At 39.7% G+C, this 26,082-nt stretch overlaps 1 protein-coding gene across 1 annotated transcript in view; it reads left to right on the top strand.

Annotated features, from left to right (window-relative positions):
- Window positions 1-26,082, top strand: part of KCNIP4 (potassium voltage-gated channel interacting protein 4) — a 141,805-nt gene that overhangs the window by 95,377 nt on the left and 20,346 nt on the right. Inside the window, exons 3-4 of the mRNA XM_019654264.1 lie at window positions 15,836-15,905; window positions 24,089-24,159. Of these exons, the coding sequence (XP_019509809.1) occupies window positions 15,836-15,905; window positions 24,089-24,159 (141 nt within the window). The remainder of the gene's footprint in view (window positions 1-15,835; window positions 15,906-24,088; window positions 24,160-26,082) is intronic.

The raw sequence follows: 26,082 nt of genomic DNA, 5'->3' as shown, positions 1-26,082 counted from the left end.
CCGGCCGAGTGGCTCAGTTGGTTAAGAGCTCGCTCAAGAGTTTGAGCTCTGAGCAACAGCGGTTCGAGTCCAGCCCGAGCTGAGCAGCAGCTGAGCTGCCAACAGGTAGCAGGATGGCTCAGCTAAAAAAAAAAAACAGAAGTACTAATCTATCACTACACCTCTTTGCCACAACCCACCTTCCTCCACACCCTCCCCAAAGAACGTCTATTTCTTCGCCTGTATTCTGATCTTACGTGATGATGCCTCCAATTCGGTCCTAATTATAATGTTCATAAAATGAAGAAATCATAATGCATGAAATAACTGTGCCCCTATTGATTAATTTATACGCTACACTATGTTTTATTATGAAGTAATGAGCCTACAGTGCCTGACACAGTGATACAAAATGGAAAAAAATGCAAATATCAAACATATTTATGGAAGGATGTGACAAATCATTTTCTGATGGTAGAATCATGGAAATGATTCTTAAAGAAGGACATTAGCTGTGGGAACAAAAGTGTAATTAGAAACAATAGATCAAATACAGGCAGTCCCATTTTCTGGGTGTGGGGTGGGGAACAAAAACATCCTTTTTCAACTGAGCATTGTAAATACCAGAGGAAATGTTCCTTGTCATACTAGGTGTGCTGGGCTATTGAAAAGCAAAAGACGTCTGGAGTATTCTGAGAGGTTATATACAGGCCAAACCACCCAGCTTCTCATCTCCCAGCAAAAATAATAAGAAACAGAGAAAATGTGAGGTAAAGCTACCATAATTTAAATTCTAAAACTCATCTCTTTCTGGGAAGCACTGAAGTTAACAGCTGCTGAACAAGAAAATGAAAATATCTGTGAGATACTGAAGAAAACATGCATTGTTTTTCCTTCATTTTGTGGCAAGAACATAAAGCCTGTAGCTTTATGCCTCACTAGAGAGAGTAAAAATTGGGATCACAAACTTATGTAACTTGAGTTTGGAAGAGGATCTCTTGCTGATTGAAATAATCTTTGCCATATTGGCAAATAATTGTCTTGAATATCCACGAGCTCTAATAATGAAAAATGTGCAGATGTGAATGAAGAGTGAACGTGGTCAAGTTGTTTGTGATTTTGATAGCTCTTTCCCTATGCCCGAAAGTTTTTTGAGAAGTCAAAATCTTTCTACGTTAAATAAATACATATATGAAATATTTACTATGGTAAAACAAGTAAGCAGAGAATAAGAATCAGACTACGTCAATTTTCAGGGTAGACACATCCACACAGACATAAGCTACATCGATTAGCTTGCCAGTCTGCCAGCCCCCGACAAAGACGCTCGCTTCTCAAATTATATCACGGAGGCCTTAGTAGCACTTCCAGTAGTGAGTATAGAGATCCAGCCTAGTCAACTGCACCATGTACAAGTATGCACTGTAGAAATTCTCATCAATATTATTAGTCATTAGCTAAAGCAAAGAAAAATTCAGAATTAAATCCTACTTACAAATGAGCAATCTGGAGTCATTGACTCCAGTTATTATAATAACTGTTATTGTAATAAGTTATTATAATCCTCAGCAATGTGAGTTTATTCTGTGTGTTTGATTATTTTTTTTTTGTATTTTGCTGTTTGGGGAGATGGGAGCAAGAGACTTGAATTCCCAGCTGTGCTGAAACTCTTGTTTAGCTGAAATAAATTCACACACACAAAGAACATAACAGCTGATTAGTGGAAAGATTTCACAGGGGCAAGACTGTTTTTTTTTTCTGTTTTTTGTCTGTTTTTTTTCCTTCTGTTTCTTCAGCAGAGAGCCTGATACAGAGTAGATGGTAAATAATTATGTATTGAATAAATACTACACCAGAGTTAGAAATTCAGCTCTGGTAGGACAAAAACAAAAGAGGGCAATATTGCTGATTGCGATAGGGACTTTTGCTGGGCACTTTATATAAAGCATTACTGAATTCTCTCTAGAGTCCTGTAAAACAGGTACAGTATCCCCATCACATAAATGGTAAAGACCTTGATCTTGAACATGTCTTGCAAGCCTTAAATTAACTAACTTGGTCTGAGACTATCCCTTCCGGCATATTTTCCATCTATTTAACCCTTGAACACATCCAAAGGCATGGCCTCTCCCCCCAGCTCTTGCTAACTTCTACTCATCCTTCAGGTCTCTGTGTAAAAGTCACTTACGCGTGATTTCCTTGGGGAAGTCTTCCCTATACCCCTTCCTGGATTAGATTGGTCTCTCGCACCTCCTTTGTAGCCCTTAACTCTAGTTAAATGATTATTTGTGCAGGTCTTTATGGATACCTTCTTTGATGGACTCAATTCCCCATGAGGGGGCTTCCTCTGTTTTATATCCAACAATTATTACATATCATATGTATTCAAAAATGTTTGAGGAATAAATGAATGATGGGAAAGCCCAGGCTTGCAGGCTTTAAGTAACTTATTCAAAGTCCCAAAACTAGTGAGATGAGTGGATTTTAAGCCAGAGGCAATCAAATCCCAAAGGCTACAATTTAGAACAATATATAACTAAGAAAATGGAAGATTGGTTTAGGATTGTGAAAGCCTCTGCCACTGAATGCTATTGAAGAAGGGTAAATAAAATGTCCTCCATACAGAGAAAAAAACAACAACAAAAAGTAAACAGGTTCATAACAACCACACCCACCATTATAGAAGTAATCCCATCATAGTTAACGCCAGCCATGGCAGTAAACACTGTATTTGGGTTATCTTTATTTAAACCTCATAATGACTCTGAGGTAGGTATTATCATTAGTCCTATTTTAAAAATTCAAAACTTTCCCCATGAATATAAGCCAAGCAGTCTGACCCGAGAGCCTCCATGAACTTAAAAGTTGTAAGGCTCTCAGGCTCAGCCTTGGGAATTTTTGTTGTTGTCTTGCTTATTAACTCGTTTCCTTACGCCTGCAACCTACAGATTTATGGTGACTAAAATTAACGGGGCGTCCAACTGCCACAAGAGAGGTTTTAAGTTCAAGCAGATTTACTCCAACTGTAGCATTCCGGATGGAGGAGACAGTGGTCTCTGGGTCCCTTTCTCTGAAATAGTTAAATTTTTTTTATTTACCTGACTTGAGAACAGGAGCTCACGGTCACCTTTCATAAAGAGAAAATAGCTTTCTGGAAAGAAATCGACTCGGACTTGCACCAAGTTTAGGGAAAGAACAACTGCGAAAGCATGAACTAGAAATCCACTTTCTCGAATAGCCGCGGTGGAGAGCACTGCTGCCCCCTTGTGTCACAATGTTGTAATAGCACAGAGCGTTTGCGCCGGCCTGTCCGGTGCGGATCCCAGCTCCAAAGAGCCCATGGAAGCGCCCTGCGGCCGCGGACAGAGGAACCGGGCCCCGGCTCTCATTTGGGGCAGCCCTGCCCGCGATGGGAGCCAGGAAGCACTGCGCTGAGAGACACGAGTGTCCTCCCAGGCAGCTTTTGTAACTGTTGCTCATTTAGAGGGGAACCTCTGAAGACTCACTAGAAGGCAAAGGAGGGTGGAACCTTCTCAAGTATTTGCAACAAACCTAATTCAATTAAACAGAGGTAACATTCCTTCGACTTAGAGCCAAGCTTCAGTGCTGCTCCTGAAACTGTAGCTTGCTGAGAGGCAAATACCTGAGAGAAGGACTAGAGATTCTTCCCTCAGAACTGGTAATAAGAAAGCGAAGACAAAGGGCTATGTAATCAAATGTATTCAGAGCTGGGGTTGGACCTGCGGTACACCTTCCCCGTGAAAGCAGGTACCCTGAGGACTTGAGGTCCAGTCCTCCATCTCTCCTCACCTGTGACATCTGAATTGCCCTAGGAAAAGCAGTTCCGTGTCTCATGCTGTTTTGCCCTGATGAGCCTTCATATGATATTTATTTGTGTGAATATGTAAATAATGCCTGTCTCCTCTGCAGACTGTGTGGAGAGCCTGCTTTGCCACTCTGGGGTTATTTGTTGAAAAAATAATGAATGATCTTTTTTGGTGAATTAATGAGATGGAAAAATATTGGGATAATAGTTCCCCATTCGTTTATTTTTCTTTTCTGTAGCTGCACTTGTCTTTTATGGAGGCAGCTTAGTAAGATATAATAAAGGCTTTGTAGTCAAACTGAGGTTCACCTCCCATTTCTATTGCTTAATATCTGTCTGAACTTTGGGAAGTTTCTCAAACCTCTCTGAGCTCGTTTTTTACATGTCATAGGATAAAATACCTACCTCCTTTATATGTTCATGAGAACGCAGACCTCCTACAAAACCTGGCTTGGTGCCCCGCAGACCATGGTGATGATTAAACGTGACTTTCGTTAGTCCTCCAAGCCCTACACTCCCTCAGAGCTTCTTTGAACGTGAACCTTAGGACACGTTTTCAAAACTCTGCGCCCAGAGTAGTCAAATTAGCTGCACAGACACACGTATCACTGAAATCTCTAAATTATACTTCTGTGTCCAACAGCCCTCCCACTGAAGGTGTCAGCAAGCAAGCAAGTGAACTCCTTTTCATTTTCCCACTCAGTAGGGAGATGTAATCAAATGGCAAGATTGTTATTGCGTATGTTAAGGATACTTTTGACTATCAGTAACTGAAAACCAATAAATAAAAATGGCTTACACAATGAGGAAAATGTATCATCTCACATAAGAAGTCAGGAGACGGCAGGCACAGTGAGGTCAGCAGAGAGCCAGAATAAAGCCAGTGCAGGAGGTGTGGAAAACAAGACTGAGAATAAGATGTTTGCAAAGCTGCAGGAAAATATAGCCTTTTGCAATGAGGTCTGTGGGTACCTGTGTATCATCATCTTAGTGTTTTGTGCTTTCTGATTGAAATAGTATATGAGTCTGTAAGTAGAATTTTTTATTCAGTTGTTGTTTTTTGTAACTTCTTTAGTCTCATGTCCTTCCAATTTAATTGTGATCTAATTAATTCATAAAATTTGTGACATGATCTTGGTGATATCCAGCCAAAATAAATAAGGACAGGACACACCCCAGCATATGGCATTCTATTCATGGCTTTCATGAAAAGAATATTCAATTTTTCAGTCACAGCAGCCCTGTACACTGCTAAACACGGCCCTCACAGGATATAGTCCTTTCAAATCTATTGGGTTGTCAGAAAAGTCATGAAGCACTTTTGCAACAAAAAACATAGACTACGTCATGACTTTTCCGACAACCCAATAGGGCTCCACGTAGTGTAGTCACTAGTTGTGATGAAAACAGCCTGTATTTGCACAAATATGAGTAGATTCTATTGTTTGATATACTTGTGAATGTACAGGGTCGGACACTTAAGTTTGCAAACAATCTGAAATTCATATATAACCACTTTGGTCCAAGGAGTGTATTCAAAGAATGAAGAAGGTTCTTAATGCAAATTTTGGAAGCAACAAAATACCCAACATGTTATTGTAGCCAGTTGTTAACGTTTTTTTTTTCTTTTTTATACATTGTCTACCTTAAATTTAATTTGTTTTATTTGCCTGTGATGTCAGTATTCCCTAGAGGTCATTTTACAGATGAGGAAACTTCCACTAAGAGCGAATAACTGACTCGCTAAGGGTTCAAACAAACACCTGGAAATATTAGAAAGAAATTTAAAGCTCGTTCTCGTCCTTAGTGATCAGCTTTTGAGCTCTGAAAGCTGAAGGGCTAATCCTGTTTTTCAAATGAGCTTCTTACAGCCCAATTGTTGAATACAGCAATGTTTCTAAAATTTATATTGAAATAAGACATGTCTTCTCCTAACCCTGGTGTTCTCCCTTAATCTCTCTGATTGTATTCGTGATAAGCAGCCATGAGGGTTGGGGCTGGCGCCAAGAGGTTGGCCTCAAGTTCTTCATACGCATTTCATAGTCCCCGGTGCGGACAAGGCCGGAGATGCGTGTAAGAGAAAGTGGTGACTTTCAATAGTAGCGCAAGACATCCAAAATGTTCCCTCAGCCCAACTGGATAGAGAAGACTAGGGGAATCAATCACAAGGTAAAAAAGAAAAAGAAAAAAAGTTGTTTGGGAGTGCATGGAGTTCTAAAAGCTGGCACATAAGTTTTTGAGGAAACTTCCAGAGCAAGTTTATTTCCTAATACCTTAAAAGCTAAGAGCCGGTTGGGTACTTATCATTCAGGGTAAACATTTTTAATACTCTCTCTTCTGAACACTGCTGGGCTCTGTAAAGATCGGTCCCTGACTTCAAAGTATTTACCAAGTTTAAAAGGCGCAGAGAAGTCCGCCGGCACAATCTAGGGACATCAGCCATCCGGGTCGTGACACTGCACCATTTCAATTGTGAAAATTCTACAATTGTAGAATGCCATGTCATCTTTAAATTGTCATGCTACTGAGAGAGTGGCTTTTCAGAGCAACCCCAGTTTCAAATGAGGGAAGCGGGAAATGAAAATTTAATTTAAAAAAACCTACGCTTTCCCAATTGGATTAGGTATTAAGCGGGGTGGAATAATATGTAAAGACATCATGCTTTCCAATTGCAGGTCTCTGAGAATGAAATACTCCATCCATCATCTTTATTGTATCAGTGCACTTGCTTCATCTGTCTTGTGAAAATCATCCTTGCTGGAGGTGGTGGGGTGTTCTTTTGTTTTGTTTTTCACACTTTAATCAACTAATTATTGGGATATATAAAAGAAAATCCCAAAAGATAAAAAAAAAATTCTATTGGCTATGAAATAATTATACTATAACTCAGCTTGATATGTTCACATCTTGAAAATTAAGAAACTAAAAAGCCAGTCTTTTCCAAATGTTAAATATATACAGTTATGATATATCTGTGGCATATATAACACAACCAGGTAAAAATACAACTTGTTAAAGCATCCTTCTCTTAAAGAATTTTTATCTGATTTCGAAGCACTCCAGACACCAGAATCTTAACTATAATAATTAGATAGGGCCCATGTGGTACACATAATGGTAATTTGAAAGTAGTTTTAAATTATCACTTCATAAAATAGCAAATGATTAATAAACAGTTGGAGTCATACTCAAAATAAGAACTTCATAGAATATGATTCAATTCACTTAGGTACAAAGAAATATGTTCATTATTATCTATGCCGTCAAGCTCTCAGATGAATTTCAAACATCTCCTCACAATGTAACCAGTAAAACTACTTAGCCATTATGGAAAGGGCAGAAGGCCTTTTCTGTCCTCTCCTGGCACATCAGTGACAATATTATTTAACAACAGAATCTCAGTGGCTACCAATGTTGAAAGATATACTTCTCATTCACACTCCACGTTCATCTCTGGTCAGTAGGGGTGCTTCGCTCATTGACGTCGCTCCAGGCGTCCTGCTGGTGGAGCAGCCGCCATCTCACACATGATTGCCGTGCCGGAAAGAGAAGCGAGCTCGGGCATGTGCGGCCTCAGCAATTAAACGCCGCGGCCCCAAAGTGATGTGTCTAGATGGGTTCTGATTACAATTCCAAGTGGGGATGTGGGAACGGGGTGTTCTTGCACCACCAAGCAACTCTGGGACACCAAGTGGGTGCCTTGCAATTCAACTCAATCCTGACACTGTCTACCCAGCTTCGCATCAGATTCCGCAGGTTAAGGGCTCAGTCCCACAGGACAGTCCTCCACTTCAGATGCCAATCACATGCCCAGGTTATTCCCTGTACTCTCAATGACCAGCTGTAGATGAGAGGTTCCCAGGATCCCCTCCTTGGGTTTGATTAATTTGCTACAGTGGCCCACAGAACTCAGGAAACTCATTTACTCGCTAGCTTACTGGTTTATTATAAAAAGATATGACTCAGGAACATCCAAATGGGAGAGGTGCATAGAGCAAGAATTGAGAATGAGGTGTTGAGCTCCCCTGCCCTCTCAGAGCATGCTGTTTCCCCCAATTGCCATGTGTCCACCAACCCAGAGCTTTCTGAACTCCATCCTTTCTGGTTGTAATAAAGGCTTCATTACATAGGCATGATTGATTAAATTATTGGTTATTGGTGATTCATCTCAACCTCCAGCCCTATCCTTCAGGGGGGTTGGGAGGGGAACTGAAAATTCCAACCCTCTAATCACATGGTTTGTTCTCCTGGCAACCAGTAGGACATGCTAAGGTGGGATGCAAAAGTCACCTCATTTACATATCAAGAGACACCTTTCTCTCTCTCATCACTTAGGAAATACCAATGGTTTGAGGAGCTCTGTGCTAGAAATGGGGACAAAAACCAAATATATATATTATAATTATATATTTATATTGTATTTATATTATTTTATAATTATATATAATTATAATGTATGTGTACATATATGTTATTTTTTTATTATAAACCACAATATCACAATGTCACTTCTGCTTTCCATTCACTGGACACAGTTTGTCATGTGGTCACAGCCAACTATTAAGAACCCATGACATGCAATCTTCCCATATGTTCAGAAGCAGGGAGAACTCGTTGATAAATAGCACTAAAGACTACCACACGCACATAGAATCCTGTTCTCCTTGCCTTGTCGAATTTAGCTGTTCCCTTTTGGTGTATCTCATGGGTTACTGCTGCTTGTTCTTGTAAGTACCCAGGATGCTTGCTGGTCTCTGCTTATGACCTTGTGCACAGCTCACTGTAAGTATGGTCTCTAGCCATCGTACTGTTTAAGAAGGTAACTCCCTCTAAGAAGGGCCAACTTCCTGCCACCTGTTTCTGCCAGAGGAATGCATGTTCCCCTTTGGGTAGTGATGTGTGTCGCCATCTTTCTCTTCTCTGACTGACTGCCCCGTCTTTGTGTAGTTCCGCCCACAATCTGCCTGTGCTACCTATCAAGCAGGTATCAGCCTACTTCCTTTGTCAGGAAGAAAAACAGAAAGAACAGTCATTGGACAAAACACGGATGCAATGACATTTCTGTTGGTAGAAACTCAAGGTTTTCAGATTAAGCACCTCACAACCACGGCCATGTAGTAACCACGTGCCCTCCTGATCAACAGGGGTAGGTGTGAGAGATGATGAACTATACAGATGCTTCAAAAATGTGACACTGTAGATATCATACTCGTAAAAGGGTCCCCAAAGAACTATTCACTTCACAAGAACTTTCAGGTTTTTTTCCCCATGATATTTTGTACCATAATCCCTTTTGGATCTCTGAAGAGATATTTCTAAATGTTTAAAAATGGTTCTGATCCTAAGGAGATAACATACACTAGAACAGGATGATTTATGGGAAGAGATTTGAGCCAGTGGAGTGGACAAATATTATTGAGGAAATACATCTGATTTGCATATCACTGCAATCACTTCTAGAGAATTCCACCAGAGTTCTGACAACTTTTAAGGAAAAACTGAAAAGCTTTCTTACAAAGTAAAATTATAAGCATTCATGATGCAACTCAAAAAAAAACAAAACGATTTCTTTAGCAATTTCCTATGCATACATGGATCTCTCTTTAAGGCACTTAATATAGACTATGGTATTTCCAATGTACTCACCTAAGCATTACTAGGGAAAACTTGTGTTTAAGTTAATAAATATAGGGCTCCTGGGTTTCTACTGACATTTATTTCCAGCACGGTGGCCTTTCTTCTTTTCAGCTGTCATTTACAATTGCAGTATTCCCGTGCCTTTGGGGGTAAGCTCTGATGATATTAGGTAGAGTAAATTCAATTTATAATGCTGGAGTAGGAGGCATAATTCATCTATGCTTTATAGGCTCACTGCTTTATATCAGACCTGCATGCTACCGGGTTCAACTGCTCTGATGAATACAGTTTAACCCTGGTATAGCCTCACTGATATTACAGTGACGCTTTGTATGATGGAGTTCTGCCTACCAAATTCTAGATTGTTATTATTGTACTAATAGCTAATATGTAATGAGCAAACATGATGCACAGAGAGAGCTAAGATAATGACATAACATGCATGATCTTCTTCACTTTTATAACAGGCTTCTAATGTCAATATTTATCCTCATTTACAGAGGAGAACAATGAGACTTAGATTCTTAGATTAAACAATTCATCTAAAGCTACACAACTTTTTAGTGGTAAAGCAGGGGTTCAATCCAGTTTTTCTATTTGACTCCAGAGCCCAGGACCATAAGCATTTTACTATATTATTCTAAATACTACCCGGCAGAACACCAGCAACTATATGGACATGAAGGTGTTTGTGGCAACCGAGCATCGGACTAGATCTCAGGAAGCCCAGACACAAGAGAAGCACTAGCTGCCCAGTGTAATTTATGGGCAGTTCCTGTAACTTCAACCTCAATCTCCTCACCTTCAGAATGAAGCCATTGAACTGAACTATCGTTACAGTTGCTTAAACACTCAAGTTTTCTGATTCCATGATCAATAGACCACACACTACCATTTTCTAATTATGAGAACATGGACAGTTTCTCTCTAAGGCAGTTTGCTCATCTGTGAAATGGAGGTAATGCTATTATATAGTCATTCACGTGAAATAATCTATGTAAAGCGTTTAACACAATGCTTGAAACATAGAAAGTTCTCATATGTATTAGCTTCCCATCATCATCATCATCATCATCATCATCATTTTAATTGTCATTATCAAAATTGCCATTTTATTAGTATTGATATTAGTAATAGCAAAATATGCATTATACATTTGCAACTGATCTTGACACTCACATGTATCGTGATACTACCTGAGAAGACTGAAAGGATCATCAGAAAACACATCTGTAAGGCCCCAAATGGCAAGTATTTCTTTACCAACTGCCAAATGGATGGCAGTTATGTGCTGAGAAAAGTCCCATCCCACAGTTATTGCTTCCTATTCATATCATATGCATATTTAAATCAATGTCCACATTTTAAATTGAAATGGCTTTGCTCTGCATGTCGCTCTCTCCAGGATGGCCATCATGGGTGTGTGGGGGACCAAACAAACATTGTGTTTCTTCCCAAAGAAGTGTTTCCACAGATGGTTCACCTGGAGACCAACTTTTCAGTTCTAATGGAAAAACATGATAATCCAGAAACAGGGTAACATTACAATTAATGGAGTCAGAATTATATGAGTTTGATTTCACTGAACATTGATTTCATAAGAGCAAAATGGATTTTTTGAAGACTCACTCCTATGTCCTCAGTGCGCTGAGCAGTTCTTGATACATAGCGCTGAATAACGATTCCTTGAAAAAATGAACAAATGGATGGGTCTGTGAAAAACTGTGTAACTCCAAGAAGTTACTTAATTTTAATGTCTCTGAGCTTCGTTTTTTGCATGTGTAAATAATTTCAGGATTAGTAAAAGCCATCAAAGATGAGATGTATGTGAGAAGACATTGAATATGCACTCAATATAAACAGTTGTTGCTGAGACAACGTGGTCCTACAGATTGCCATCAAAGCCTCCTATCTACATGAAAACAGGCGTATCATGTTATCCTTTGGAGACATCTGTGCAAATGCCTTGATGTCCCCTGGCAATTTTCAGAATGACAAGTAGATGCATGAGGGAAGCAAATTATTGCTCTTTATTCATGGGAGTCAGTGCATTTCAAATCCCCTTGTGATTTTTGTCAGCAGCCCCTCTAGATGAGAAACTTTCTCACAAGCCAGTGGTGGTAGGAAAGCAACGTGACTGTTCATAGGAAGAGCCTTAAAATGGCTTAAACCCTTCAGTCCTGTGATTCTCCTATTGGGATTAGTCCTAAAGAAAGAACCACAGGTGCAGTCACAGATGTATGCACTGGAATATTAATTACATCATTATTTCTATATAGTCAAAAATGCTGAAATCCCTTTAGTATCCAACAATATGATAAATTCAATGGGTGCATTATTATGCAGCGATTAAAAATCATGACATGGAAAATGTTCAGGACATTTTGTAAAATACAAAAAAATAATAAGATACAATACTGTATATTCTTGTATTATCCCACTTTTATTTGTAGAGCATATTAATATATGCTTAGATAAAGGACCAAAAATGAGCTTACGGTGGTAGAATTATGGGCAATTTTTACTTGCTTTAATTTTTTTCTATAGACAGCACATTTTCACAGGATAATCATTTGCTAATAATCAGACAAGATGTCATTAGAAAATATAATATAGAAGTCATAGGACTTCCAGAAGATTATAGTTTCTTCTCCAAGTGTAGATGAATGAGGCTTTCCTCACTTTCCCTAAATCTGGGAACTCGCCTGCTTATTGGATCCTTTGTCTTAGAATGAAGAGAGCCTCATGAAGAAATGCATACTGAGATGTTTAAGCCTTATTGGGCTTGTTGACTTGAAAATATTATCACTTCAAAATGATACCAGGAGAAAATAATTTTTACTGTTAAATGATTTGATGATAGTCATAATAAAGCCTCAGTAGGAGAACTATTGCAGACCACAGACATTTGGAGTGTATTTCAAATAAGACTCCGAGACAGACATTGCTAGCAGGTCACCAGATATGTGCTGACAGTGGAAATGATCTCTACCGCTTCAAGACCTGACCCATAAACACCTCCCCTGCACAATCCAAATACTCTTTTTCTCCTTCTGCATGAGACAGTCACAGAGAATTCAGGAGCCACACGTTGAAGATAGCCAGAGTAGCCTCTGTTCCTTAATGACTCTGAGGAGAAGAACCATCAGCTGATCTGTATACCTACCCAAGTCTGTTAGATGAGCATTCTTTTAAATGTATGACAATTTAGGGGGCTGCTTGTTACAGCAGCAGGAAATAACCTACCTCATAGGCTACACCGTTTATTGTGTACACTTAGCTGTACACATGGCCTGGCCAAATTTCATTCTTCATGAACAGGTGGAGATGCCACTTTAGTGGATAAACCACTCTCTGAAAGAGGTGAGGAGAAAGTGAGAGGCGAGGCCGTTGGTGCCATTTTAAAATCTAGAGTCTTATAGAATTTATGAATGTTTCTCACATGAAGGTGGTAAAATGCTTTGGTTTCCCATATGAACTCTTTAGAATACATAAAAGATCACACTCTCTGGATTATTATTTTTGTCTTGTTTTGACTTTTCTTCTTCTATTTGTGGTTAGGCCCCATGAGGGCAAGACCTTTGGCTTGTTTATTGCTGATGCCCCAGTTCCTAGAACAGTTGCTAGAATAATAAGCATATAATATATATTGGTTGAAGATGTAATTTAATGTAATGAATGTGAGGTGGATTAAAGACAAACTCACCTGGTGAAACTTACCACCCTAATACTTAACCAGGGGCTTTCAGTTGGCAGAGAAAGAATTTTTGTCTGATACAGACATGTGACAAAACCTAAAACAAACACAAATGCGATGGTTCATCTCTACATTTTATTTCACATTATGAGATACGTTTATCAAATGCCTCAAGAGACCAAAGGCAGCTGCCAAGTTTGCTGAGTGCCCAAGTCCCTTCACTTCCCGTCTTTATCTCTTGCTAGAGTCACTAACTCTGAGGCAGGGTTCCAGCTCCGACCTTGCACAAATTCACTACCTGATGGCAGACAGCCATCTATTTGCCCTCTTCTCACTATCCCAAGCAGATGGCTCTGAGTTAAATAGCCCATAAATTACAATTTCCATGTGTGAGATGATCCAACTACAAAGTGCTTACTTGCTGTAAAATTGGTTTTGTTGCTGCCAACTAGATAGTTATTTAGCCAAAACTTTGGAGTGATTAGCTATATACATGCCATCTTCTTTCCTTTTTGGAGTTGCAGCTATTGAGTGTTCATTTGTTTATGTATTAGTCAGGGGTCTCCCCAAAAAAGGGAATCAATAGACGTGTATATGTAGAGAAGGGGATTTCTTTTAAGTAATTGACTCACACTGTTGTGGAGGCTTAACCAGTCCAAAATCTGGTGTGTGTGTGTGTGTGTGTGTGTGTGTGTGTGTAGGGGGGGAGGGGATGGACAGATAACCTGGAGACTCAAGAAAGAGTTGCAGCTCAAGACCAAAGGCAGTCTTCTCAAGATTTCCCTCTTGCTCAGTGGAGATCAGCCTTTTGTTCTATGCAAGTCTTGAACTGATTAGATTAGGTCCACCCACATTATGGAAGGGAAACTGCTTAACTCAAAGTCCCCTGATTTAAATGTAAATCTTATCCAAAAACAACCCGACGAAACACCCAGAATATTGTTTGTTCAAACACTTGGGCCTCATGGTCCAGACAACTTGACACATACAATTAACCATCACAGTTTGCTTACTTACGTTTTTTGCTCATTTGTTTTGCATGTCATTTCTTTGCTCCAATTCTCTTAGGTTCTTGGGGTCATTATTTCCACGAGGCTGACATAATCCAAAACTTATGGTGACCTGGAAAGTCCTAAGCCCACATTGAAGTTCTCCCAGTGTCTAGCTGAGCAAGTGAGTTCTTTATCACAGAAACTCCAGCTCTGCCTTTGTGAAGGGAGATACCTAAGTCATAGGTTTATTGTAACAAGTAAGTGGGAGAAATATACACTGAGAAGCTCTCTAAACACAAGCTCACCTTAAAACTATTGTTTTAAATTGTGCTTATGTATCAGAGCTCCTACCTTTCAAATCAATGAATGAGAAAATAGAAAATACCTTACGTGAAGTACACTACAGTTGTAAGTAACTGCCTCATTGGAATAAAGAAAGATTAAATTAATAAATCAACTTTGTCCATGAATGGACAATGATTTTAAGGGTTAAAAGAAGCTTTAAAGACCACAACAGATGTTTATTAGAAATCCCAGGAACAGTGCCAAATTTAAAGTACACAGGATATTCATCCGTAAACTCAAGGTAGTTACCACACCCCTGATTTTCCCCCTGTGCATCCTGGGAATTTCCCAGGTAGTTTGGAGGTACTGTGATAGGTGGCTCAAGGGAACTCAGTTAAGAGGAGACTGTTCATGAGAAGCTACTCAAAAGGCCAAAGCTCATGGTTTCCTCACCTTAAATGTACAATTAGCATCCCACATGTGATTTGATGCTGCATTATTATGTGATTGTCAGGCTCCACTGGTCCAGGAGTCGCCACTCTTCAGATTTCTGGCCCAGTTTTTCTTAGAACTCCAAAGAGTGGGGGAAGCTTTGCCCACACCTCAGTCTAAGACCCACTTGTTTAGTCCTCATTTTCTGCACCAAGGCAGATCCTTTCTAACATTTTAGATTTCAGTTCCTTTTTTTAGAAAATGCCCCATTCACTCGCAGAGGAGCAGCCTTGTTCTGTGGTCCCACCACGTCAATAGTCCGACATTCATGGAGTTCCCAAGGTCAATATCCAAGAGTCTCAAATAACCCCACCCATGGGATGAAAGTGGGAATTCATTATGTTCAGGCCTGTTTCTTTTCAGACCTTCCTCTACAGAAATTCAAAAAATCTTGGGGTCCTGTCTCATTCAAGGTCACTTGTTACATACAAAGTTATTGTGTACTTCTGAACACACTTTTAACAGAAATGAGTAACTATTCCCGGTTGAAACTTCTTGGGCCACCTTAGGCTGAAAGGAAGCACACCATTTTGTCACTGAACTAAAGATTATGTGGGTCCAGCAACTCTGCAGAGGACAAAGCACCAAGATCCAGCAAAGACCATGTGATAAGCATCTTGCAATATCCTTGCTTAATGAAAATCAATGTAGTTTCCTCTTTCCTCTTTGAATTCTTACAAGCAGCAGTGCGTTTTTGACTGTCAGACTAGCTTGGACATTTATATGCAAAGATGTTTACATCAGCAGTTCCTTCTGTGAGAGCTGGGACAGGAAACTTTATTGTGTGCTTTTTACACTCTTTGCAATAATGGATGGGTGGTTGGCTTTTTTGGCACAGCTTTGCATCGTAGACAGTTGTTTAAAAATGTACCAAAAATTAGTGTTCTGAACACTTTGCTCAAACTGCTTCTCTACCACTTTCCCTAGGAATGCCCCAGCGGTGTTGTTAATGAAGACACCTTCAAAGAGATTTACTCACAGTTCTTTCCACAGGGAGGTAAGTGAGAATGTGGGCTTGATAATGTACTCTCAGTTAGAATTATGCTTGCAATCTTTTTCTTTTCCCTCCACGCGATGCCACACTGGCCTGGGGGAGGGGCACCGTGGTAAACATATAGCGGCGCCTCTTACTCTTCGTGTGCACCCTCTCGTGGTCTCTGTGGGGCAGCGGGGAGCTTCAGCCTCATCCCCATGTTCTAGGGTTTTCTCAGTGGCTTTTGCTCATGAATAATTACTAGTCATTCTCCCTGTGAAGGGGAGTGAGGTTGACAGTGACCCACGTCACCATTTGGTGACGTCACTCTCTTCGTGTGTTGATCTCGTTACCACTACCTTGCTGGACTACTTATGCTTGAGTTTGGTTTAGTCTTTCACGACATGATGCTACATGTTTGATCTTTATGTAAAAGTATTAATATACAGCACGTCAGCGCATATGATTTTCAATATATCGGTAAAGTAAGCTACTAACAAATGGTCAAATATCTGAGTTCACGCTTCAGTTTAGCACAACAAACAGTGTTTCTCTGTGCCTAGTGCTGTGGCTCTCAGATGCACAGCACTTCCTGACTAGGTCCTGGGTAGGGCACAAAGCTTTCATATGCATTGTAGGTTTCATTTGAGCCTCCTAGCTCTCAAAATTAGGACGAATGTAATTATCCTCAATTTACGGATGTGAAATCTGGGGCTTCGGGAAGTTAAATGGCTTGCTCAGGGCCACATACCCATTGCATGGCAGATCTGGGTTCGAACCTAGATTTGTTTGCAGCCTCACATCCTGTTCTTTTGGCCGTTTCTCTCCCTTTGAGTTACTTTTTCCTATGACCCACCCAACCCCACCCCTGTATCTGAGAAAATTAATACCACTCTAGATATTATTTTAATTGGAAAGAAAACAGGAGAGTATAACGATAATGCATATATGTTGGAGATGAGTGAAGAGATATACTGACCACTGGATCCTATCGTTTCTCCTTCAGTCACCCAACAGGATGCCCAGATCAAACTTGCCACACAGGCCAGCTGTGTGTTAAGTGCTGGTAATGTAAGAGGAATAAGATGTGGTGTCTGCCCAAAACAATGTTGCATTCTAGTGCGACAGGTGGTCAAGGTCAAAATAAAGTATAAGGGCCGGCTGAGTGGCACGATGGTTGGGAACTGGCTTGGGATGCCAGAGGACCCCGGTTCGGATCCCACATATGAGGGCCAGTGACACTGCCCTCTACAGCTAAGATGCTGAACAACAGCTCAACCTGGAGCTGGGCTGCCCTGAGTCGCCGGTGACGGTGTAGGCTGCAGCCCCTGTGGCAGTGGGTTGCCATGGGCTACCGTGTGTAGCCAGCAGCCAGCGTGAGTGGCCAGCAGCCGCAGGGAGCGGCCGTCCAGAAGCCAGGGACTGATGTGCCTCACCCGGGAAGAGTGCAATGATGGTGCCAACTTGGGCCAGTGAAGCAACGTCCTCCACAACTAGACTAAAGAACAAAACGACAACAACTTGTCTGTTCCCCTTCCCCCACTTCCTCAGCACTGTTCCCATCCCCCCAATTCCCCAATAAAAAAAATCTTTAAAAATAAATAAATAAATAAAACAATAAAACAGTGATTGAGCATTTCAAAGGTCAATAACCTTAAAAAAATAAAGAAAGAAAGAATAAGTGTGCAGATTCTTTAAAAACACTACTATTATGAAAGCACCATGTAGGAGCGTTAGACCAGCTGAAGAACAGGGAGGAAATTAAACAGAGGCTATCCAGACAAATTGAACCCGAGCTGAAATAGCTGCCATTTGTGCGGAGTCTAATATGTGTCGGGTCCTGGCATGCGTTTCCTCTCACCTTCCAACAAAGGGCATATGAGTCTCTCTTTTAATAAACGTGGAAACTAAGGTACGGAGACATTCATCCATTTCCTTGCCATTATTTCTTTTTTTACTGCTTTCCTCTTAAAAAAGCTACCAAAATAACTCAACAGACTCGGAGTTAATCTCTCTGATTCCGACTGTCCTGCCCGCTCCTCTATCATGGTCTATTCTCAACACAAGCCCCAGCGATCCTGTTAGAATGTGAGCCAGATCACGCCCCTGCTCTGCTCAAACCTCCCATCCCATCAGAGCTAAGCCACAGCCTGCAGAGGGCCCTGCCCCTGTGGTCCCTGGTCTTGGGCCCCTCCCTCTGCCCCATCACTCTTCTGGCCACTCTGGCCTCCTTACTGTTCCCCCAACACACTGGTCATGTAGCTGCTTCTGGGCCTTTGAACTTGCTGACCCTTCTGCCTGGAATTCTCTTCTCTCAAATGTCCACCTCAATACCTTTGCTTTCATTCAAATGTCACCCTGTGTTAAACTGCAGCCTCTTACACATTCCCCGAGCCCCTCACCTGCTTTAGGTTTTGCTCTAGCACTCAAGAGCACCTAATAATATCTATATTTAACCTATTTTTATTCTTGTTTATCATCTCTTTCCCCACTAGAATGTCACCTCCAAAGGAGCAGAGGTTTTTGTCTGTTTTGTTCACTGCTGTGTCCACAGGTCATGGAGCAGTGGCTGACAAGTAGTAGCACTCAATAAATATGCACTAGATAAATGAGTGAATGCATGAGTGGATGAATGAATGAATGAACATGGTGGCTAAAATTATACAATGGAATAATATCTGTAAAACCCATTTTGAAAGTATATAACACCTAAATATTAGCTGTTTCATACAAAAATTAGTTTCTCTTTTGGTTATCAGTCCATTTGGTATTAGATATTTCAGTGGGTTGGAAACAATTTTGTGCATGTGTTGTCAAAATAGAAAATTTCATTTAAGGTAGACTTTTAAAAGGAGTTCATTAGAATTCAGTTCTGAGAAAACACAGGGCGACCCCTCATTGCGTGAATTTGGACATATCGTGAGTGACAACTCCTCTGTCCCATCTCACCCCTAACATCCCACAAACAGGTATTGGTCATAGGCCCTGATGTCAGATTGTAATGGGTCCACTGTCTGCATTAATAAAGAATTTAGAATATCATTTAACTCATATATTTCTAAATTATTAAAAACCATGGGATTTTTAAAGAGAAGTCATGTTTAATATATATTTAAGTGACTACCAACATAATGATAGGCATTAATATCAAAGCATCCAGCACAAATGGAAGTCTTTAAGTCATTATGTATTATCTCAGATGAAAGTTATTATATGCTACAAATTCAATACAGTTCCACATTATAAACTAACTTTATTTGAAAAATAACATTTTGGCATTACAGAATATCTACTTAAGCACAATCCTTCGCCAAGAATCCTTGTTACAAGATCCAAAGGGATTTGAAGAAAAATTACTTTTGCACTCTTAAAAATTCTTTGACTATTTATATTAATTGAATGCATAAATCTAAAAGTACCAGGCATAAATAAAGGAAATGAAATATTGTAAAGAATGATGACTTATAATTTTAAAAATTAATATGCATGCAAATTGTATTTTGCAAAGCTGCTAGAAAAGGGGAACAGATCTAAGGGTGTCATCTCTAATGGCAGGCAAATTCATGTTATGGCCATCCTCACACTTCTATGAAGTCACTTATTTAGGCTGATGATCTGAAAGGAACAGGTTTCTCTCATTACCAGCAGTAAAAATGATGGCTCCATAAATCACTATGTCTCACCATTTCCTCCAGGAAAATGCTTTGCCTCATCTGCACAACCTCCTGCAATTTGTATTGTGTCAGGCACTTACTTTTCTCTATTGTTTAGTTAGATGGTTTGCCAAGCACAACTTGTTTGGTGTTCTGGATGTCAACGCAACTGGCTTGAACAGAAGCTTCTTGTTTATAAGGGATGAAGTCTGCCTGCTATAAAACAAGCCGAGAGGAAGTGGTTTATTGGTGCCCTTACCTGTATTGGTACAGCAATGCATTTTCAATTCCACATACAGTGGAAGCTTCAGCATGGAAGCTCTTAGCTCACTAAGCATTTTTGATGCTCATAAAAATGGCAGTTTCCTGGGCTACTCCTGCTCATATTGCAAGAATTTTGCACTTACTTTGACTATATGAGGCACTGGATCAAGAGCTATTAAAGGAATGAATGAGAAAGCTCCTGTCAAAAGGCTCTAAGTCAACAAACACTTGTTGAACAGCCATTGTGTTCAGAGCACTTGAGGCTGTTATATGGGTTTGATGAACCTAAAGATTTAAAAAAATTGTTTTAAGTAATTCCACCACTGAATAGGACAATATTTTTAAGATTTTTGGAGTGATTTATAAAGGACTTATTGGGCAGAAATAACTATTCGTGTATATGAACCTGCCTTGCCATGGTAACCGTGCCATGAATTGTATATTCAAATGCCTTAAGCTAATTCTGTACCTTGTGCTTGAATTCAGGTAGTTCAGGTAGAAGGAGGGATTTTTGGTGGGAAGAAAGAAATCAACCAGATTGACTTCAATTTACAGATGTGAAACCTGAGTGTCAGTTACTCTGAAATGTATGTGTATCGATGGCATTTCCAATGAAGGAGTTAATTGGTATCATCATCGGGGTCTGGAAACAATTGGGTAAGGAGCCTAGACTATGTCATGAGCCCCGAGTTTATGGACAGACTATGCCACGAGCAGGGCATGTGACTCAGACGGTTACTTCTCTGGGTCTCAGGCTGTTCCTCTGTAAAATGTGGAACAGCATTTTTACAACAGAAACAAAAAGTGGACAAAGGAATTCTCGGCTTTCTCTCTTCTCGCTCTTCATTTCTAACAGGTGATGTTGGAACGTGCTGATTTCATTACCAACTCCACCATACACTTAGGGGACCTTAGCTAAGCCGCTAAGAATACCTGCACTGATTCTCCACTGCTGGTAAACACAGATAAATGGTGAAGTGATATCCAACATCACTTCCTAACCTAAAAAGCCATAAATTGTGTCCCCCAAATGTAAAATGTCAACTTCACGAGTAACATCATAAGAAACTGAAGCAACCTCAGCATGTCAAACTCTGTAATTATTTTTGTTTTACATAAGGAAATGTGAATAAAGAAGACCATCATTCAGTTGGGCTGGCCGAGTGGCTCAGTTGGTTAAGAGCTCACTCAAGAGCGTGACCTCTGAGCAACAGCGGTTCGAGTCCCAGCCCAAGCTGAGCAGCCGCTGAGCTGCCAACAGGTAGCAGGATGGCTCAGCTAAAAAAAAAAAAAAAAAAAAAAAAGAAGACCATCAGTCATATGGGGAGAGTAGAATCATTGTTATATCTTTTGAGCCCTCAACTGTACTGAAATCTAGAATCCAGGGTGCCAGCTATTCACCCTTTTAGTAAATATTTACTGCGTATCTAGGAACACTGTCAGATGAGCCCAGACAGTAGAAACTCTTGTCCAGTTGCTCTTTTCTCTGTGCATCCACCTCTGTTCCCAGCCAGATACTTCTAGTGCCTTAATTGCCTCCTCTTACCCAACCCAAGCTCGCAGCATCACTCCCCTTCTTTAAAAATGTTCACCATCTCCAAATGCTCACCAGAAGAAATCCAAACTCCATCAGAAAACTCAGTGCCTTCATGACAATCCACGAGTCTACTGAGCATGAAGTTGCATCAACTTAGAACTCTAATCACTTAAACAAAAAATAGAGAGTTAGAAAGAAAAACAAACAAAACCAGGAACCTTTTCAGGTGAAAATATATCTGTAAAAAGATTAATTACATGTCTTTAGGGTAGTTGAAATAAGAGTGGCTTGTCTATGAAAGAAGAATAATAGCTAATATTTATTGAACATTGAATATGTGCCTAGGACTGTTCTAAGTACTTTGCATAGAGTATCTCATTTAATCTTTTCATGCTGACTGTGAAGTACATATCATTCTGTAGATGAGGAAACTGAGTCACAGAGAGGCGAAACAACTTGTCCACGGTCACGCAGTTAATAGTTGGTGGAGCTGAAATTCAAGTTCAGGCAGTCTGACTTCACTACACTATTACCAACCGCTCTTTGCGCAGTATACCTAGGCTGGAAAACTGGCTTCCCCTCCAGGAGACTTGCCAAGACACATTTAGAGGGACAAGAAGTTCTCTGTACCACATTAGTGCACATCTTGGGAGTGTATGTCCCACATGTCAAGCTATAAAGCTGGAGCAAATCCACTTGAGAGAATGGTAATTATTTTATGCCCTCATTATCTTGTTTTTTAAATTTTAAAGAATTCTCAACAATGTTTGTTCTGAGACATTATTCATGGTAAATTCTCTTTGCTATGGTAAAGGCATTTACTTTGATTATATAAACAGAGTAACAAGAGACCTGCTTAATGAAGCTGACTTTAAAATATGTAGAAATTTCTTTTTTTTTCTTCCTGAAAATAGTTTAACACACCACTTGTCTGCTCCTATCTCCATAGGGTGCTAAATAGTTCAAGAACTCCGTGTAAGAGCACTGTTGAGAGCAAAACAACTTTGTAAATGAAAACAGGCTGCTATTTCTTGGCAACTCTATTGTTCAACTTCCCAACAATTGCATTAAGTTGATTAGAACTGAACGCCTGATCCCGTATTAAAGGATTTCTTCCTGCAATCCATCAATACACCCACTCTAGATAAGACTTTACATATTATCTAGACCTGTGGTGCCTGTTGAGTTCACTGGACACAGTGTCAATAGCTCATGTGTCTAAAAATTAGTGATTTCTCGTGTCACGTTTAAAAGTAAGAGGTGAAAGAGAATGCCACCGTCATTTTGAGAAACTGAGTGTACAGCCTTCCTCATGAACGTATTTTTTCTATATTTTTCCGTTGCAAAAATGCATCACACTTTTCCGACAACCCAATATATGGCCTTCACTAGCATTAACCATTGGGGTAAAGCGTTCAGGGAAAACAATCCCTAAGTAGGTAATGGGCACTTGAGAGCTGGGAGGGACATTTATATGACCTCTGACCTTCTCTACTTGGGGAGGACAATTCTCTACTCCTGCTAGTCTGACTTAGTTTTTTGACAACCTTTAAAAAGAAACTCATAAACTAAAAGGTGAATAGAAGTTTTGTTAAACTCCCGATAAACACAAAGGTTAAGAGTGACAAAATAAAAATGGATTTTCAACAAAAAATAAAAGGCTAGAGCCAATGAGCTGAAAGGTTGCAATTTTTTTTTAATATACAAAAGGTTAAGATACCAGGCTAACACTCATGAGATGAAATATTTAAAATCGTCTGGCAGATTTGATCAAGAGTCGAGCAAGAAAGCACTTAAAAATGAAAATGGTGCACTAAGGAAAGAAAACAATACGAAAACGTATATGCTTTTAAAATGATAAAAAGCAGAAAGCGCCGAGATTAGGGAGGCAAAGGAGAAACAGGAAAAGAGGAAGGACAGCATTCGAGGGAAAAGCCTCCTAGAAGCAAACTAAGAAGAAGTATTGGATTTCTGAGCACTCCAGTGTCATTGGCATCATGAGGCATTGGAGACTGAGAGCAGTTCAAAACTGCCCACGATTATTCATAGCCTCGAATCTCACCCAGCACCCAGGCAGAGCAGGGGCTCCCTGCTGCTGTAACTAAGAATCTCTAGGACCACACAGCCCCTTCCAACATGGCCGCAGAAACTCCGCACGTCACTGCTCTCTCCGCTTCATCGGGCAACTTGACTGGCTGTGGGCGAGCCTGTTTTCTCAGTTAGAAAGACCTGAGTTATGTTCCACTCGACTCCTTATTGACTGTGTGACTTTGGCAAGTTTCTCAACCTCTCTGAGTCCCAATACCTTATCTAAGTTGGAAAAATGACAAATAACACTTATAATAGCAATTCATCTGTCTCATTGATAGGATTTTTATCATTTTACTTCTATAGATAGTCCCTGCCAAGCACTAAGCAAGTTCCAGATGTGTTGCACTTAATCGTCACACCCATCTATGCTACTGTCACTCATCCCAGTGACAGTAGCATCATCCCACACGCCCATGTGTTTAGAGCATTGCCAGCCAGAAACTTCGAGAATGTCTGTCATCAGTGGCCTCTATGTAGGTAGCTCACTCCTATGAATCTCAAATTATAATCCTCTACTGAAAGAAAGTGGGCCGCTGGAAAGAAAGCACAAGTTAAAAGAGACAGAGTAAATTTTCCCAAATAGGAGGCTTGGATATACTATATAATGTTTATGTAGGATATTGAAACACTGACTTAACGATACTCCCTTTTCAACATTTCAGACTCTACAACATATGCACATTTTCTGTTCAATGCATTTGATACGGACCACAATGGAGCTGTGAGTTTTGAGGTAAGTCTTAGACTTTTTTTGTATTGTGATTTGACTTTAGACACTGAAAGGGAATCAGTCTTTATAGTGGGAAATTTTGAGTTTGATGGTTTAAATTTTTTTTTCTCTTTGATCTTTGTATTCTTTTTTATGGTTGTGGTAAACACATTCAACATGAGATCTACTCTCTTAGCAAATTTTTGAGTGTGCAATACATTATTGCTGAATGCAGGTACTGTGTTGTACAGCAGATTTCCAGAACTTGGCCATCTTGCTTAATTGAAACTTGATGCCTGATTATTAGTAACTCCCCGTGTCCCTCTCCCGTAGCCACCATTCCACACTTTGATTCTATGAATTTGACTATTTTGGATACATCATGTAAGTGGAATCATGCAATATTTGCCTATCTATGGTGGTTCATTTCATTTAGCATGGTGCCTTCAAGGTTCATCCATGGAGTAGCATAGTGCAGAATTTCCCATTTCTTCTTAAGGACGAATAGTATTCTATTGTACGCATATTTCACATTTTCTTTATCCATTCATCCATCCATGAACATGTAGGTTTTTTCACATCTTGACTACTGTGAATAGAACTGCAATGAACATGAGAGGGCTAGTATGTCTTCGAAATCCCGATTTCAAATCTTTTGGATAAATATTAGGGAGTAGGATTGCTGGATCATGTGGTAGTTCTATTTTTAATTTTTTGAAGAACCTCCATACTGTTTTCCATAGTAGCTGCATTCCTACAAACAGTGTGCAAGTGTGTTCATTCCTCCATGTCCTCATCATAACTTATCATCTTTCAGGTTTTTTATTATAGCCATCCTAATACGTGTGAGATGATATCTTATGGTGGTTTTGATTTGCATTTCACTGATGATTAGTTACACTGAACAATGCTTCATGTACCTGTTGGCTGTTTGTATATCTACTCCAGAGAAATGCCTGTTCAAGCCCTCAGAGCATTTTTTAAATTGGGTTATTCGATTTTTTTTTCTATTGAGTTATAGGTGTTTCTTATACACTTTGGAGATAACACATTATCAGATATATGGCTTCCAAATATTTTCTCCCATTCCATAGGTTGCTTTTTCACTTTGTTGATTGTCTCCTTTGTTTCACAGAAGCTTTTTAGTTTAATGTAATTCAGTTTATTGATTGATTGATTGATTGTTGCCTGTGCTTTTGGTGTCATATTCATGAAATCATTGCTAAGGCCAATGTCATAAAGTTTCCCCCCTATGTTTACTTCTAAGAGTTTTATGGTTTCAAGTTTTAATCTATTTTGAATGATAATTGTGGATAGTAATAAGGATCTAATTTCATTCTTTTGGGTGTGGATATCCAGTTTTCCTAACACATTTGTTGAAGAGACTATCCTTTCACTTTCCATTGTGCATTCTTGACACCCTTGTCAAAGATCAGTTGACCGGATATGCATGGATATATTTCTGAGCTCCCTACTCTGTTTCATTGGTCTATGTCTGTCTTTATGCTAGGACCATGCTATGTTGATTACTATAGCTTTGTAATATATTTTGAAATCAGGAAGTGTGATGCCTCAAGCTTTGTTCCTCTTTCTCAGGATTTATTTGAATAATTGTGGTCTTTTGTGGTTCCCTATGAATTGTAGAATTGTTTTTATCTATAAAAAATGCCTTTGGCATTTTGACAGGGATTGCATTGAATCTGCAGACAGCTTTGGGTAGTATGAATATTTTAACAATATTAAGCCTTGCAATCCAAGTAACTCTCCATTTGTTTGTGTCTTCTTTAATTTCTTTCATCAACATTTTGTAGTTTTTGATATACAAGTTTTTCACCTCCTTAAAGTTTTTTTCTAAGTATTTATTCTAATTATTTTGGTGCTATTGTAAATGGGATTGTTTTTCTAATTTCCTTTTTTATATACTACATTGTTGGTATACAGAATGCA

Source organism: Hipposideros armiger, unplaced genomic scaffold, assembly GCF_001890085.2.
Source record: "Hipposideros armiger isolate ML-2016 unplaced genomic scaffold, ASM189008v1 scaffold_217, whole genome shotgun sequence".
Classification (NCBI taxonomy): Eukaryota; Metazoa; Chordata; class Mammalia; order Chiroptera; family Hipposideridae; genus Hipposideros; species Hipposideros armiger.
Note: the sequence above shows the minus strand (reverse complement) of the source record. Positions and strands in the feature narration are given on the sequence as shown.